Here is an 18,489-nt window from a genome sequence, read left to right as displayed (position 1 = left end):
TATTTTATGAATCTGCTGAATTCGGAGCAGTTTATGAACATGTTCTATATTAGTATATAGACAGGAATAACCATCGTTTCTGGGGATTTATTCAACAGTTTCTGACATTTTACTGTAATCCCCATTCACCGACGGTAGTGTGTTTGTGCGAGCCTGCATGTGTAATCACGTCAGCCATTCGGAGGACGGGTTTTGTCCAGATTTTAATTTTTTTAGATTCTAAATGACATTATCTTGAACGAAGGCCCACTATTTTCGTTAGACTCTAATCTTTCTTTTGATACCATGTAAATTCAAAGAAAATATACATTACCGTCTACCGATGAGTTATTCCCCCGTTATTCCTTATTTTTTAGCCGGAGAGGAAAAAATGGGCAGCCGTGCGTTGTTGTCCTTTACGTTCAATGAGTTGTGCTTTTATCAAGGCTTTCCGATTAAATTTTCGATATCCTGGCCAATCAATGCGATCAATGCACATCTACAAGGGCAAAGCAGCGGCACAAATCACGATATAATGACTGGTAAGTATGTCTGTAAGGATGATGACGTCATCCAAGATGGCAACTTACGTTGACCAACGAAAGGATCGAAGATGACGATGTTTCGATCATCATCTGAAAGGAATTAGCGGTAACTGTGATCTAAGGTACGATATTTCTGAATTTTAAACATTTTTTCGTAAATATGGATGTGATTTCTTTTTCATAATGTGACATTTTATGTACAAAAAAACGATCGGAAAATCAGGTTTCTGCCGAAGTAAGTTAGATCTAATGTTACTGCTACTACGTTGTCTGTACGTACGGGCCTCCAAGCTCTTCAGTCTATTAATTGGTGAGTGAGCCAACGCAGTTCAGCGGAACAACCAAAATACAGAGACTGAAGCTTTTGGTCTAGGCCCTACAGTACACAGACTGATGACACTACTAGTACACTACCGTACTCATCATCAGCCATGGCATCGGCTCTTAACTAGTAATGGTGGAGCAACCAACCGCCGCTTAACGTCTTTGGAGAAAGGGTGCGCTTTTGCACCCTCTTCGAGTAGACTCTTCTAGTCTAGACCTAGGGATCTACTAAATTTTGCTTTTTGATGGGGGAAAAGGAACAATTTAAAGATAAAGTTAGGCCAAGTAAAAAAAAGGAGGTCTACTAGATCTAGACCAGAGGGGCCACTTCCATTGACAAGTGGATACCATGCGCGACCATTGGGTCTTGAAAAACACCCTAAACTAATGTAACCCGCAAGTGAAAACCCGAACCATACCGTCCCGTATAATCCAATAATTTGCAAGCGGGACCCGCTGACCCGTCGGGTTTTAACCCGTTAGTCAATTTATCTTTGAAAAATGAAAAATATTATTTCTGCAATCCCCACACTTTACAGGCTCAAATCAGGAAAATATATGCCAACTACTAACCTATCCTAGAGTGAATTTACTTACAATTTGCAAAATTCGCCTTTTATTCTGGATAGAAAATGTTTTTTGGGTGACTTTGTACCACGAAATGGGTCCGCTCTGATCTCGAAATTGAAAGCATTACGCAATTAACTCCTCTGATTGGAGCCGCAGCTCAGCTAGGCTAGCCAGGCTGCCCAGCAAAGATCGGCAATGTAGTTTTTCAGTCCAGGTCGGTCGACACGGCGACTCACAACAATCATAATTACAATATTCAATTCTATGGCACCTCGTATATAAAGTAATCAAAATTGAAATAAATACCAGGATAATGATAAAGTCAATTTCTTCTTCTTGTATATCTCCATATTATTTCCTTCTGTTTTTGTTTTTCTCCCAATTCTTTGTAAACTAATACAAACGTGCACGAGGGCGCCCATGAACTTACGTAAACAGCTCGTGTTACTAGTGCTTAGCTAGCTTAGCTAGGCTTTTATTTATTTTTTATCTCTCTCGATCGATCGGTCAAGAGAGAGGTATTTGCAAGAAACTTGCAATCCTATTTTACATCTTCAGAAATCTTAAAGACTTTCAATCAATTGTACATTGGAAAAATTAAGAGATCTGGGCATTCAGGGTGCGGGGGATTTAGTTTTCATCAGAAAATGTATGAAATAACGAAAAGGAGGGTTAGTTAGCCACTAGACCAGCTTAGCATGTCTTCAAAAAAGGGCAGCTAACACTCTGACCTGACGGCACGCTCTATCAGGTAATCCAATAATCAAACAACTGTCTCTCTGCTGTGCACCGCAAATCCCTCCACCTCAAACAGCGAGCGTTGCCGTGGAAACAGGCTTGACTCGCCCCACTCCAAGTCATAAAGCATTCCTTTATCTACCACGTGGCCCATCACTCGCTCCTTGCCAGACATGATTACGCAATGTATTCTGGCTTCTGTTTACATTCTCCGAACACATCCCCTCCCCTCTCTCTCTATCTCTCTCTCTCTCTCCCTCCCAATATGCGCTGCACTGGCGCTTCTTTGATAGAGCAACTCGATGTATTATGTCGAACTATCTCAGTCCTGTTCACTGTTCACAAGACAAAAATATGCCGGCATTTTTTAAAAGGAAATATCTACGTCTTTAAAAGAATCCGCCACGTAAGAAGCACATGATCCTAACTCAATTTTTGTCTCACCTGCATAGCAGAGTGAGACTATAGGCGCCGCTTTTCCGACGGCGGCGGCGGCGTCAACACCAAATCTTAACCTGAGGTTAAGTTTTTGAAATGACAGCATAACTTAGAAAGTATATGGACCTAGTTCATGAAACTTGGCCATAAGGTTAATCAAGTATTACTGAACATCCTGCCTGAGTTTCATGTCACATGACCAAGGTCAAAGGTCATTTAGGGTCAATGAACTTAGACCATGTTGGGGGAAACAACATCAAAATCTTAACCTAAGGTTAAGTTTTTGAAATGTCATCATAACTTAGAAAATATATGGACCTAGTTCATGAAACTTATACATAAGGTTGATCAAGTATCACTGAACATCCTGCATGAGTTTCACGTCCCATGACCAAGGTCAAAGGTCATTTAGGGTCAATGAACTTTGGCCGAATTGGGGGTATCTGTTGAATTACCATCATAACTTTGAAAGTTTATGGATCTGATTCATGAAACTTGGACATAATAGTAATCAAGTATTACTGAACATCCTGTGCAAGTTTCAGGTCACATGATCAAGGTCAAAGGTCATGTAAGGTCAAAGAACTTTGGCCACGTCGGGGGTATTTGTTGAATTGCCATCATATCTCCATAAGTGTATTGGTCTAGTTCATAAAACGTGGAAATACGAGTAACCAAGTATCACTGAACATCTTGTGCGAGTTATAGTAGTTTTCAAAATCAGTACTGCTGCTATATTGAATCGCGTGATGCAGGTGAGACGGCCAGAGGCATTCCACTTGTTATTGTTAATGTTTTTATTATGCGTCGTTACTTCTCCCTTTTTTCGTATGACGGTCTGTGGGTTTGAGAATGAACTCGGCCCGGCCCGCAACCCGCGATCGGGGGCATACCGGCAGGTTAACCCATACCGCAACGGGTGCGGGTTACAACATTACCCTAAACACAAGACAGCTGGCAGCCGTCTGTTTCGAGGAGTTTTTAAACTTTTTTTTTTTTTCTCCTCGTACACAGACGGCTCGCTATCGTGCAGCCACCATTAGGGGACTTACAATGCAAAATCCCCCCCCGTCGGGGCTCATCGATTTTGGTCTTTATTTCATAAAAATATATAAAAAGAACTGTACCAAAATAAAGATTATTATTCAGTTATGGTCTGAAATGCACCAAAACAGGGAAAAATAAACTTAAAAGGGGAAAAAACAGTGACTTACTTCGGCTGTCGCGCAACATCACTTCCCTGTTTTATCCGAACTGAATACATAAACGTATGGCCATTGAGTCCCCTGTACAGATCGCGCTAGAACTTCGGTCTCTGTATTTGGTGAGTGGAGCCAACGGAGTTCAGCGGAACAACCAACATAACAGAGACCGAAGCTTTTGGTCTACCTAAACACGTATTTTCCATATTCTGAAAATGCACCCCTTAACAAGTATTGGCGTGGGAAACCCTACCCTTAACAAGTATTGGAAACAAATACTATTGGCAAGTATTAACAGAATTGAGCCCCCAAACAAGAACAGCACTGTATTTTCTGTATTCTGAAAATGCACCCCTTAACAAGTATTGGAAACAAAACGATACTCTTGGTAAGTATTCCCCGAAATGAACCCCTAAACAAGTACAGCGATATTTTATTGTTATTTCACAGGTCCGTCGGTCGTTGGTTTTACCTTTACACATTTTGGTTTAGTACGGCCCCACCTTCCACACCTCGCGCAAATCGGACTCTAAACACGTAGTGTTGGGGCAAAAAGGACATCCTTTATAAAACATTTTGATTTTGTTTTATCATCCCCTCATATTTGACCCTAAACACATATATTTTTCCGAGCAAAATAGATACCCTTTTTTCAATATTTTTGTGTTTTTGACACCCTTATCACATTACGTACGTAACGTGCCCTATCTTGAAAAAGACATCCTTTTTTTGGTTGCGCATGGTATCCACTTGTCAATGTAAGTGCCCCCCCCCCCCCCCCCCCCCCCCCGGGAGATCTAGGTTGATCGTCCAGGTTTTTCAAGCGCAGTGTTTTTTTTGTTGCTATTTTTTTATCAAATTATTGTCAGGCCATGTGGGGCTCGATTTAGGTGTTTGATGCATGCTCAATATTTATAATAAATGAGTATTGAACATAATTCATATAGGTCTATGCATGTACTTTTTTTCTTTCAATTAATTGGAAATCTATGGAAAATGTAGGCCTATATGTATGTATTTGATATAACGGAAGTGTTAATTGTAAAACAAAATGTTCATGTCAAGTGAATGAAGTTAAAAAATTCAAATTCAAGTTAATGTGGTACATTGTAAAATTGGCAATGAACCTTTTCAACACATTCAAAAAATACTTTACATTATATACTGTATTGTAAGGGTAAAAAATTACTTTGGGGGTGGGGGCATTTAGAAAAAAATGAGAGCCATTTTGTATTTTATCATGGAGCCATTTTCAGTTTTCCATAGTCAATCTTTTTTTATTCAGGATTCAGCGCATGGTTTCACAGTTAGTCCTGCTTGTATGTTCGTTTACCGTTATATGTTTGACATGATTTGTTCAATTGCTATTTATTTTTCTTTATTGTTAGAGATCTAAATGTTAAATGATTATTTAATTTGTTTACTTAATGTTTATTATTTCATTATTTTTAGATCATGCCAATGACCTGAAAATGTGAAATTTAAGCTTTTTTTTTTTTCGACTACTTATTTTCATTTTTTCATGGAGAGTTTTTGACATCTTTTTAGTATTTTTACTCTGCAAACAACAAAACTAACTTAATAAACAGTCGAAGTAATCATTCTCCTTTCCAAAAATATAAACATCACTCAGATTCATGGTCATTTACAAAAGTTATGGCAGTTTTGCTGCAACAGTTCACTTTCAGGACACCCTCTTGGTAACTTTGAGCGTTTTTCAAGGTCAATTGAAAACAAGATCAGCCGATAATTGCACCTTGCCACTTCGCCTGAATAGATCGGGATCAGCCAGGTTCTTCTTCAATCGCCGTCAGCTACAGCTGAGTGTATGGACATGACAGCGGATTGGCTGCCTGGCACATTCGTATGCTCAGCTGTAGCTGCGCTGACGGCGATTGAAGAAGAACCTGGCTGATCCTGATCCGTTTGTCATCAAAATTAGCAATTTTCCGGCATATTTTTCGGAAGCTGATTGTATTTGATGTACATTTATCTTTATTATTTCTTTCTTTTTCCCATGTCAAAAAGCAAAATTTAGGAGTAATCGAAGAGGGTGCAAAAGCGCACCCTTTCTCCATAGACGCTGTAGTTTATAAGCGGCGGTTGTTTGCTTCACCATTATGAGCCCAATAGCCGTGTTCGGTCTATTGACAGAGGGGTTGCTGCAGGGCCAGACGAAGACTCGGCGGAACATATCCCTGACAGAAATAGACCTATTTATCGATCTAACTCATACTTAGCCATAGCATAGGCATCTAGGACTTAGATCTAGTTAGGGCAATGTGCCCACCACTTTGCTGAATATCTACAGGTATTTTGGCGGCGCTAATAATGGCATGCAGTTTCGCACCGGCCGACTCTTCAAGCAAAGTTCCCCACCAGAAATTGTTGTGGCAAGTCTCTCACTCTCAGTCTGAGAGTGAGAGACTTGCCACAACAATTTCTGGTTGGGTTACATTTTGAGGTCAATAAACAATATGCCCACCGCTTTCCTAAATCGCGATTGGGAACGGCTGTAATTCGGTTCCAATCTTGATGTTATCTTTCAAATTTTATTTAGTGAAAAGACATTTCAGAAAAAAAAATAGTGATTGAGAATTCCATTTCCAGACTTTCCAGCTTTTGGGAGAAATTCTTGCTAGAGTTCAGAAATCGTAATGGTAGACTTCAGTACATAGCTTACTTTAACCAATGTTCTTGTGTGTTTCAGGAAGCGATAGTGATTGTTCTAGATGTTGGTCATTCTATGAACCAAGCTCCTCCTGGCAGCTGTACTACCCTTGAGACAGCACGGGATGTCATCACCATGATACTCCAGAGGAAGGTAAAAAAAAGTCAGATAAGAGTCCCCAGTTTTCCATGATACATTAAACAGAAAATAAAGTCCACAGAATTCAGGAAGAAAGGAGAAAATTCATGGAAGACACATTTTTGCATTCCAAATATTTGATACGAAACATTGAGAGAAAATCAAAGTAAAATCCAACATAAGAATGCTGTGCATCTAAGTAAAAAATCAGCTTGTCAAACCTTGCAGGAAACACAGAATATGTTTAAAACTCTTTAGACCACTGAAGAACACGGAAATGGCATTGTAGAATACAGAAACCTGGGTTTTCAAGAAAGGTAATACTAGGTTCGAGTCCCAGCCATGGCATGTTTTCCTTTAAGAAATTTACCCACGTTGCGCTGCACTCAACCCAGGTGAGGTGAATGGTTACCCAGAAGGATTAATTCCTTGCATGCACAGAGTGCATTTGGCAGCCGTAGCTACAGCTGGGTAATATACAGGTCACCATTGAATAGGCAACCAGATAATTGGCGCCTCATAAATGCTATAAAATATCATATTATTTTTGGTGATTGTGTGATTTTATAGGCGTTTCCATTTATCACTCAAATTTTATATTTGTTCAAGGCATGATGAACTCTATTAACATTGTCTATTAAGGTCATGATTTTTTTTTTTTTTTTTGCTTTATAACCCCAGAACTTATTGGGTAAACTTAATTTTTTGTACAGTGTAACATTTAATTGAATACAATATGGGGGAGGGGGGAAGAGATTAGAACACACTTATCCAGTAGCTTCTACATTTCAGCTTGTGGTTAGAACAGAACACTGCAGGGATTGATTTTGCTTCCCAAATTGGATTAGCGTTTTTGGTTTCAAGAGGAGAAAGCTCTCTCCTAGGTTCTGTACCATGACTATAGTCCTATGTAAAAATCTGATATACAAAAGAATTTGTGTAGTAGTCTTCAAAAAGTGTGGAGTAAATTGCAATGCAATACCAGGAAAACTAGTCCCTGCACTAACAACATGATTATGAGATATAAATGAAGGACATTTCAATGTATTTTTTTACACAGGTGTTTTCTGAGTCTAAAGATGAGGTTGCCCTTATCCTCTTCGGCACTCCAGGGTCAGCCAACAAGCTGGACTATGATAACATCACAGTGGAAAGGCCATTCAGACTAGCTGATCTTGATCTCATTCAACACATAAGGTCTAATATTCAGCCAAGCCAGGAATCAGGAGACTGTATCCTTGTCAAAGCACAGTGTTGTCAAGTTCAATGTCAAAGGCTGGTGTTGGTGTTATGGAAAAAATCAGCACCAACTAAACAAAACAATGAAACTTTACACTATACAACAGACCAAGAGTAAAATGAAAATAGTATAAGTATGAGTGCAAAGTCAACAACACCACCCACATCAAGCAACCAAATCAAGATTAAGTTGATGTTGGTGTTGGGGCAAAATCAATGACGGTCACATACAGCACCAAAATGTTGGTATTGCAGCTAATTCAACACCAGCCAGATACAGCTCCCGATTCAAAACAAAGTTGGTTGCCATAATGTGGCAAATCAACACCAGTCTCACAAAAAATTGAAATGAAGCTGCTGTTGGTATTGGGGCAAAATCAACACCTTTCATACATAGCACCCAAATTGAAATTAAGATTCTGTTTGCATTGGCCCTGTTGATGTTGGGGCAATATCATTGCAAGTCTCACACAGCACCAAAGTTGGAACAACAAACTGGTGTTGATGCAAAATCGACACCCAGCATACAAAATAGTTTGGTGTTGGGATGGGGTTAATACCTGGTACTTAGAGCTCTATCAATAATACGATATCATTGTTTATATCATCATGTGTCCTTCATATAATTGTGAGCTGTATAGACTATAGACTATCACATTACTGATTCACTACAAGTTCATCATAAACTGAATCCCATTATGATCCTTGACTTTGATGCCTTTTGGAATATCAGTTGTTGATGCTCTAATTGTGGCCATGGATATAATCCATGATGCTATTTCAGACAAGTCATCAAAGTTCACAAAGAATCGCATCATCCTCTTCTCAGACCTTGGAGGAGAGTTTGCTGATGATAAGCTGCAGAACGTCACTGATAGCCTCAAAGCCATGAAATCAGAAGTTAACATGATGTAAGTAAACTGTTTTTGTTGAGAAATTTATACGGATTAAAACCTTTGAATTGAAATTGAATGACATTTCTGTTTCCTTCAAAAGTAAACTAGTTTATTGTTCTTTCTGTATTCATGTCATTCCTTTTCTATTCGCTAAATTGCCAACTGGTCTACAACAAATTTGTCAACTTCTGTTTGGTCTCATCCCATATGGTCTAATTCTGCTTCATGTACAACCACTTCATCTACTATTTAGTCTAATTGGCTTTTAGCCCATATACCACTTTGTCTACTTTCCAGTTATGCTTTACCCATTTTGTCTAATATCCTCTTTGTGTACAAAAGGCAGGTACATTTTTACATAACATTAATTGATGACATCTGGTTACTTACAAGTTCAAAATCATCTATTGTCAATATTGCAGTGGACTTCAGTTTGATAGCTTGGACGGTGGTGGCGGCGATGGGGGTGATGCCCGGGATCAACCATCTACCAGCCGAGGTCTAGGGTCAAGGAAGCAGAAAACCCCACAACAGAGGGCTGGAGAGAGGCTGGTTCTAAGCATCGTAGAAGAAGTGAACGGTGCCATCTATTCATTTGAGTGAGTCTTCCAATGCCAAAGCCATGTTCTATGTTGTTCTGAAAATCACATCCTGTGTTCACCAGTGACATTTACAAAAGGGAAAATCTTAGAAAAACAGATAGAGCTTGGCAAACACATGATTAAAGAAAAATGCTAACAGGTTAGATGTTTCATTTACGGACATTTCTGCTTTTATTGGAATTTGCTTGGATTTCATGATATTTGTTGTAATTCTTGTAAGTTGTAACTCAGTTTGGTTTTGTCTATTTAAAAATTCATATTTCTTCCAGAATTCCATGATTTTTCCTGTTTTCTGTATCACAGAAAACATGGGGAAAAAATGTAGATCCTAAAAAAAGCAAATATGTCAATGTTAAAGAGTCCAGGATAAGACACTTGGTATAATGTTTGCTTTTGTTTTTACAGTGAGGTGATACCAGCTGTGACAATGTTTGAGAAGAGAGCTGTCAGACCTACCCCATGGAAGGTCAATCTAGAAGTCGGACCAGAACTCAAAATTCCAGTCTCTGGTTATCTCAAGGTACCTGTTCAATATTTGATATTGTTTTAGGAGAGTAAACTATAGCATATTCCTCTTTGTTGTACTATATGAAGGTGGAACGTTGTGGCCCAGTGAACTCGTCTCCCTACATTGAAACATAGGGTTGTTGGTTTGAATTCCAGCTATGGTGTAGTTTCAGCAAGAAATTGGTCCGTAATGTGCTCCACTCCACCCAGTTGAGATAAAAAGGTACCGACGGGAAGTAATTACTCAAGAGCTGTGAGTGCTGTTTTAGCCTAGTAGCACTTACTAAGGTGGATATATGCACTTTACAAATACCCTATATTATTTCCCTCAAATGAATGATAATTTGGAGATAGGATGTTGTTATGTATGATAGTATTAGGTTTCTTAACTATTTCTAGGTTAATGATATAAAGAGAAAGGGGTGTGGGATCAAAGTGTGCTTCAAATCAAGCCAGCTCAAATTCAACTTGAAATAAATGAGTTCATATCAAGCCTCAAACTAATGGAAATACAGTAAAGCATGATACCCTGTGCCTTTGTGTCCAATAATCTAATGCTTGATCGAGTCCAAACTGACAAACATATTCTTCCTACTCTAGGTAAAGGAGGCGACCCCCAAAAGCTGGAAGTCCACATTCCACAAAGGGGCAAGGGAGTTCACCCCTCAGACCATCCGCTCCCAGCATCTTAATGATGATGAAGAGACAGAAGTAGAAAAGGACGACCAAGTTGAAGGTTATCGCTATGGCAACGACATCATCCCCATCTCCGAAGAGGATAAGAAAAACATGGATTACAAGAAACCCGGGAAAGTCATGCAAGTTCTTGGGTTCACCAAAGACAGTAGGGTAAGCTACTAGTTATTAGAGGTACAATAACCTTTTTTTTTATAGCTGATACAACATCAACTGTATGAACTGAAATTCGTGGAGTCCAATCTTTATACAGTAGGATGGAGGGGGGGTTCAATGTCCGGCCACTTCCGCAAATAAAAACTTCACTGTTTGCTCTGGATTTTCTCAAAATTTGTGCATGAAATAGCAAAAATACTTGTGAATATTTGTGCTTTGTAGTATTGTATGATATTATTTTCAAGATCGATTAATTAAATATTGATCGCAATGTTACTGAAATTGCCATCTTGTCTGGACAAACAACACATCCGCACATGCAACAGCCGGATATATATCCTCGTCCTTGTCTGCTGTGCCTAATAAATGGATATAAGATTACAGTAAGACATGAAAAACAAGAACTAAAATAAAGTGAATTAATGAAGACCTATAAATGTATTTTATGAAATCAATTAAATCATTTTTGATAAGCTTTCAATATTCATTTTCATTTCACCAGATAAAAAAGCATCAACAAATGGGGAACAGCGTGTACATCTTCTATGCACAACCAGATGACCAGGCAGCTTCGATGTCTTTCTCAGCTCTCGTCAATGCTCTGTATGAAACTAATTCAGTAGCCATCGTAAGGAGAGCGTACTCGGCCAGTAGCAATCCAAGGCTAGGATGTTTGATACCCCACATCAAAGCTAATTATGAGGTTAGTCAGAGGGTATACTTTCATTCCTCCCAGGGGAATGTGCCTCCAAGACCTGCGCTTATCGTATCTATATATGTAAAAAGAATATGTATTGTGTGATAATTTCCTATATTGTGAACTCTGTTTGGAATCATTATTACTCAAAATTTGCTAGGGGAAAAAAATTGCAGTATGAAAACACTGAATTCTGTGTTACTAGTAATTAAGATGTCAATACAGGAAGTTCCCCCTGTTGGTAACTTGGTTATAATAAATGCAGAAAAACTAAAGAGGAAAATATTAGTAAAGGTTCAATGAAAGTCTGTCTTGTTAAGAATTTTTAAACTTTAGCTTTTATGACATAGATCAGCAGCTCCTCCATATGTCATTTTTCATTTTTTTTTTGGGGGGGTATATATCATCAGACACATCATTTCATATCCCCTTCTCAAAGAGAAATATTTTCGTTCACTGTGTTCCATTAAAAAACATGGAATTTGTGGAATTAATTATTACATGATATATGAAGGGGCTGCTTGCATATGACATCATGTACACATTTTTTTTTTTTTAAGTCATAACTATCATGTGATTTGATGGATATTCATCAACCATGACCAGTAACATTTGCTGATTTTTTTTTGCCTTTTTTTTTAACTAACTTATTGTAAGTGTGAACTTCCCCTTTGAACATATGGATTTATTTCAATTGAATATTTATCCCTCAGGCTCTGTTCTACATTGAACTTCCATTTGCTGAAGACCTCAGGATGTATACATTCATGTCCTTGGACAATAACAAGAAATGCCAGCCGTCAGGTTTGTGTCACATTCACTTTTAAATGGCTCCATCAGAGATTTGTTCCTTTTTCCCCTTTGAAAGGGGCAATAGATTTTTTGTGTGTTTTGTTGAATATGTGCCATAGTAATGTATTACGTGTGATCTGCTATCCATTGACAGAGCCGCAGGGTTTATGCTTGGTTCTGGGCCTGCATGATCCTATTCTGTGACTAGAGGCATTGATCGCTTTGGCTTAATATCATGTCTTCCAATCTTTTTTCCTTCTCAGAACAGTTTTATTTGTCGAAGTAGGTTGGCTTCTCTGCTTCATGCATACAAACTCCATACAGTTTTGCCACATAACAAAATCAGTTACAGTATGTTTGATGGGGGGTGCATGATTGGTCACGAGGTACAGACAAGTAGCTGTCTGCATCTTAAAGAGTGTTTCCCATCAATCCCTCCTAACTAAGCTAATCTGTGACATTGATAGAAATATGATTCTAAAGTGTTTTTATGATTCTAAAGTGTTTTAGTGGAGCATTGTGGCCCAGTGGATTAGTCTTCTGACTTTGAAACAGGGTCGGGGGTTCGAATCCCAGCCATGGCGTAATTTTCTTCAGCAAGAAATTTATCCACATTGTGCTGCACTCAACCCAGGTGAGGCAAATGGGTACCCGGCAGGATTTATTCCTTGAATGCACTGAGCGCTGAAAGGCAGCTCGAGCTAAAGCCGGGGTAATAATGATAATAAACAGTGCGCCACGGAATAGATTATATCTAGATAGATGGCGCTATATAAATGCCTATTATTATTATTATTTATTTTTATTATTTAATCTTGCAGAAGAGCAACTGGCAGCGGTTGATGGTCTCATAGACAACATGGATTTAATGACAGCAGAAGAGTGAGCATTTGTATAATCATAATTCAGGGTTTGGGAGTGTTTGTACAGTTATTCAGAATGGACATGTGAACACCTCGATTTTAAAGTATCATGTATATTTTAGCTTTTAACCAAGAATATCTGTTATGCTAGAAAGACTAAAACATCATTTATCAAGCATTATCTGGACCAAGCTTTTACTCCTAGTTATTTATTAAATGCTGTTTTTGATGGCTTGAAGGCAACAATCAGCTGAAATTTTTGATTTTTTAGTCTAAGTGTAGAGACTTTGTTGAGCAGTTCCATTAGACAATATGTTCATTCATCTCAAATTTTTTTCTCCAGATCTTTACTTTGCCTCATGAATTTATTGAGCCATTTTTATTGTTAGGTCAATTCCACCCAACAAACTTTATTCAAATAAATAGATATAGATCAAATGAGCACAACTACAACAAAAATGTCATCAAAATTGGATGTAGAATAAGAAAGTTACGACATTTTGAAATTTTGCTCTTTTTTTCACAAAACACGTGCAATATGTAAATGAGAGTTGAGAGTCACACACTACACTATTGAAGTATTTTGTTACATGAAATTTAGAATAATTCAAGTTTTGTAGATATGACAATAAGGGAGCTTGTCATTGAATCGCAATGCCACATTTTATACGTTATTTTTGTTTGATTTATCCAAAGCCACTTTTTGTTGTGGTGGGCTGGACCTTACAGAACACTTAACCTTTTCTTATGAACCAGAGACAGAAATGGACTAATGGAACTTCACTGTAGGGATGGTCAGTACCTGTAATATGCAGAAGTCTGTAAATACACAAATAATTGAAGATATTGATCATTGCTTTTCTGGTTTTTATGCTTAACAATATTGTTCCTTTATATTTTTTGATCCGCAGGGATGAAGATGAAAAGACGGAAGCCCTGAAACCGAAGAACACCTTGAATCCCTACACTCAAAGATTATGTCAGGTGAGATTTGACCCATTGTACATCAAGCTACTCAATAAGTTCATCTACAGACCGACTTGATAACCAAATTGGTAAATATTGTTAGTTTAATATCTCCACTTCGCGTTGAAACCATTTTGGTTCAATCTCAGAGTTTTTGATGGTGAAAAGTTTTAACATTTCTATGCTTTTTTTCCTTTAAATTATAATCCCTTTACTCCTAGTGTCTAATTTAATTAAAAATCAAACCTCAAACAGTATCAAGTTTTAATTATCCATTTTTCTATTCTCGTTACTCTCTCTCACAGTGCCTTATGTATCGAGCATTGAACCCAGAGGAACCCTTACCCGGTATAGAACGAGCGATGGATGCCTTCCTTCAACCATGCAGGGCTGTAGCCGTTCAGTGTGAACCTCAGGTCGAAAGGATGAAGGAGCTCTTTAAGCTGGAGAAAGCTAAAGCCAAGGAAACAGTTACAGGAGACAGCATATGGAAAGCCAGGTAGGTTGAAATGATTCATTGCATATGTCAATAAATTTGTATAGCGTGTCCACCATCCAAAGATGCTCATGGTGCTAGCTCAGCAACAGTTCTATTGTATGTAGACAAACTACAAATATAAACAAATTTACCAATTAACCCAAAATCTTAAACAAACGCTGTAAAGTGCATTTTTGAGGTGAGAACCGAGGTTTTTAGAAATCATTTGAATGCACAAAGAGCCCAATGATCCTATGATGTCACTTGGTTCTCATCTCAAAAATGCACCTGTTTGTTTAGGATTTTGGGTTAATCTTACCAAAGAAAATTGCTTGAACAACTGTTGGGACATACATTGCATACCCTTCAAGTTGGCCTGGGTCAAATTACGCATTACAATTTATGAAAATTGTCATGAAAGATTGTTATCCTTGTTTTTCATTCCCGCATTAAATAAATTTTCAAAAATATAGTTATTGCTGCGATTTCTCACTTTCATAAATCTATTTTTTTTTTTTGGGGGGGGGGGGTCATGTGAGATGAACTTTTTGCAGGTCAGATTTGGCATATTTCACTTTATGCAATTTTTTTCTGTAAAACACCAATGATGTGAATTAAATTGAATATTAAATCTATTCATATATGGGGTATCTCCTCTAACCTTTGAGGAACCAACTTGGTTCATTTATTAATTATCTGATTAGATTTGGGAGTTACAATGTCAAATATCACAGTGGTCAATTTTTTCAAAAAATAGGAAATTAGATGTGTGATGTATTTCTTATCTGGCAATGGCAGAGGCATAAAATTCGATGGCATGCAGTCAGGAATCCATCTAGTGTTCTTCTTTATTTTATCCTGTAAGTTTACCAAGTCAGATCTTGTTTTTTTGTGTGATTGTTTTAGTAATGATGGTGATGGAACAGAGGAACCGGCCAATAAGAAGGCAAGGTTGGATGATGCAGTCAATGGAGATCTCAGTATGGCTGGAATGGCAAGAGGAGTTATCACAGAGGTATGCTTTAATGATAATGATAATGATGAGGAGAATGGGTACATGGTAGGAAGAAATTCCTTGAATGTTGGAGCGCCTATATTGGCAGCACAGCTAAACCCGGAATAATAATAGCGCTTTGTATCCTCAGGCAAAATGTGCTATATAAATCCAGCTTTTACTATTTTTTTATGATGATGATGATAATGTTGATGATGGTGGTAATGATGATGATGATGATGTTGATGATGATGATGATGATGATGGTGGTGATGATGATGATGATGATGGTGATGATGATGGTGATGATGATGATGGTGGTGAGGATGGTAGTGATGATGATGATGGTGGTGATGATGATGATGGTGGTGGTGGTGATGATGATGGTGATGGTGATGATGATGATGATGATGTTGATTATGATGTTGATGATGATGTTGATGATGTTGATGATGATGATGATGTTGATGATGATGATGATGATGGTGGTGATGATGATGATGATGATGATGGTGGTGATGATGATGATGATGATGATGATGGTGGTGATGACGATGATGGTGGTGGTGGTGGTGGTGATGATGATGGTGATGGTGATGATGATGATGATGATGTTGATTATGATGTTGATGATGTTGGTGATGATGATAATTATGATGATAATGATGAAATGAATTATGATCATGGTAGTATAATAAGGAGAGAGATAACTTAACATACAATTTGTAAATTATAGAGCTGATACCTTGAAATCACACAAGATTTGACGATTTTCTTTTCGTGGGTTGCAATATTGATATGACCACACAGACGTTGAAATCAGAAAATAATAATATGCAACATTTATAGGCCCTAAATGCAATGTTTCTAAACGCTTGATACCCCGGCTTCAGCATTGCTACCGTGATTGGGCGCTCAAGCATTTAAGAAATTCATTCCTTCCTACCAGGTACACATTTAATGCCCTTGGATGGAGAGTGGTACAGTGTCAATGTAGATAAATGCCTTGCCAAAAGATGGAAGTGCTGCTGTGGGATTTGAACCATGGACCTTGTGGTTCAAAGTCTAGAGACTTGTCTACTGCATTAGCATTTATTTTTAATTCTTTAGGTTGGTACAGTCGATCCAGTTGGAGATTTCAAGACGATCATCTCGCAGAAGGATGAGGATAGATTCAAGGAAGGTAAGAATATATTTCCTTTTATCTCAAAATTTGAAGGAAAAAAAAAATATTTAGGCCTACCCAAACATTATACAGGCTTTAAAGCATTACACACAGTCTTTAGTCAGTCTGGCATGGGTTTTCAAATTCTTCCCAATACCCCTCTTTATTTCTTTTATCTTGCCTGGCGTTACGTACTCTTTAAAAATAATGTTTGTTGAATGTGTTTTATTTGAAGTTTAATAATGTATAATTTTATATACTGGAATGTGCAATACTCAATGGTTTTTCAATGAGGGCTCGCATGCCTCTGGGCAATAGTGCTGAATTTTACTTTTGCGAGCCCTGGCACATGGAAAAACCATTTTGTTACTCTTCTTCTTTTCTTTCATTTCTACTTTATCCATATTCAATTATCCAATTTCAAATTGTATTTTTGTAATTACATTGTTCCATTTTTGTATGTTTTTTTATGGCCAAATAAATAATAATAATAAAGCAAATATGAACCAACAGGCTTTTATAGCACTACCTCAACTACTCAAATATGACCAGGTCCTGACCCATAATGCAACATTCTAAGCAGTGCAATCTTGCAATAAAGGCCAACTTGGATCATAAATTAATTCACTACTCGTCTACTCCATACATTCATAGTGCAATTGTTATGTTACCAAGTATCAAAAGAAGTAATTTTCCTCTCAAAACATTTTCTTTTGTTTCTCTTTTCAAATACAATTTTAGGCTTATTCACTCCCAGAGTATTCAATAGTTATCTCAAAAGATATATTTTAAGACTAGTTAGTCAAAACACACAGTTAATAACAAATCACAATACCTGTGGTCAGTTAAAGAAATTAAAATGTCCCTAGAGTCATGAAATATCGCTCTCACTTAAAATCAAGAAGGTGTCTGTATAGGAGTGGTGTATACAGCAATTCAAAAGAGATCAATATATTTATTCAATTTCTAGCTGCTGAACAGATGGGAAGAAGAATCCTACAGCTGGTCAAAGAATCGTTTGGTTCACAACTCTACGGCAAAGCCATGGACTGTCTTAGGGTTTACAGAGAACAAGCAATTCAGGTAAGATGTGGTAACAAGGAAACTTTCCCACCTTAATCTTGTTTGATACCAGCTTTGTGACAGGATCATCATACATAATATCAGGCATTTATGTAGCACCATCTATATAGAAGATTATATTCCAACAAGCAAAAGAAAATGGCAAGAATAAGAGTTTGGATTAATGTTTTACTAAGTGCAATGAACTGATAATGGAAGATAAGATTTTAAAGTCTCTAGTTAATGACGATATATTTCTAAATTTTATTGAATTTTAGAGGAAAGTTTAGAGGAAATAATTTACAGGTGGTCACTGGTGATGAAGCTGGCAATCAAGATTACAGTGATAACAATGAATGATGATGAATATCATGATGATGATTGCCATATGAGAAATCTAGAATCACAAGTTTGTTTAGTTTTATTGACGATATTCAGATTTTTTTTGAAACTCTAAAGAGACCATAAGGATGACAAAAATGAAGTACTCTCTTTCTTTGACTCAAGACCTATTTTCTGTATACACAATGATAAATGAGGTTGAAGATGGTGATGGTGATAAAGATGATTTTGATGATGAGAATTATGATTTTGATGAAAAATCTTTTATTAAAAGATAATTTTATTCATATTTGTTAAATATGTACATGCACATTCCATAGTGCAAGTTTATAAAAGAATCATTAATCCAGTTATTGCACAGGATCAGTAACAAATTTTGCATGTTTTGTAGGAAATTAAGGAATTTAATTTTAATGTTATTTCATTTTA

The 18,489-nt window shown here is 37.4% G+C and overlaps 1 protein-coding gene across 1 annotated transcript in view; it reads left to right on the top strand.

Annotated features, from left to right (window-relative positions):
* Positions 1 to 18,489, top strand: part of LOC129260612 (X-ray repair cross-complementing protein 5-like) — a 29,734-nt gene that overhangs the window by 498 nt on the left and 10,747 nt on the right. Inside the window, exons 2-15 of the mRNA XM_064099880.1 lie at positions 6,507 to 6,620; positions 7,666 to 7,837; positions 8,578 to 8,755; positions 9,163 to 9,339; positions 9,748 to 9,862; positions 10,450 to 10,698; positions 11,204 to 11,404; positions 12,112 to 12,202; positions 13,012 to 13,072; positions 13,965 to 14,037; positions 14,325 to 14,518; positions 15,404 to 15,512; positions 16,602 to 16,674; positions 17,627 to 17,739. Of these exons, the coding sequence (XP_063955950.1) occupies positions 6,507 to 6,620; positions 7,666 to 7,837; positions 8,578 to 8,755; positions 9,163 to 9,339; positions 9,748 to 9,862; positions 10,450 to 10,698; positions 11,204 to 11,404; positions 12,112 to 12,202; positions 13,012 to 13,072; positions 13,965 to 14,037; positions 14,325 to 14,518; positions 15,404 to 15,512; positions 16,602 to 16,674; positions 17,627 to 17,739 (1,920 nt within the window). The remainder of the gene's footprint in view (positions 1 to 6,506; positions 6,621 to 7,665; positions 7,838 to 8,577; positions 8,756 to 9,162; positions 9,340 to 9,747; positions 9,863 to 10,449; positions 10,699 to 11,203; positions 11,405 to 12,111; positions 12,203 to 13,011; positions 13,073 to 13,964; positions 14,038 to 14,324; positions 14,519 to 15,403; positions 15,513 to 16,601; positions 16,675 to 17,626; positions 17,740 to 18,489) is intronic.

The sequence above is a fragment of the Lytechinus pictus genome, chromosome 1 (assembly GCF_037042905.1).
Source record: "Lytechinus pictus isolate F3 Inbred chromosome 1, Lp3.0, whole genome shotgun sequence".
Taxonomy (NCBI): domain Eukaryota; kingdom Metazoa; phylum Echinodermata; class Echinoidea; order Temnopleuroida; family Toxopneustidae; genus Lytechinus; species Lytechinus pictus.
This window is presented reverse-complemented; position numbering and strand designations above follow the sequence as displayed.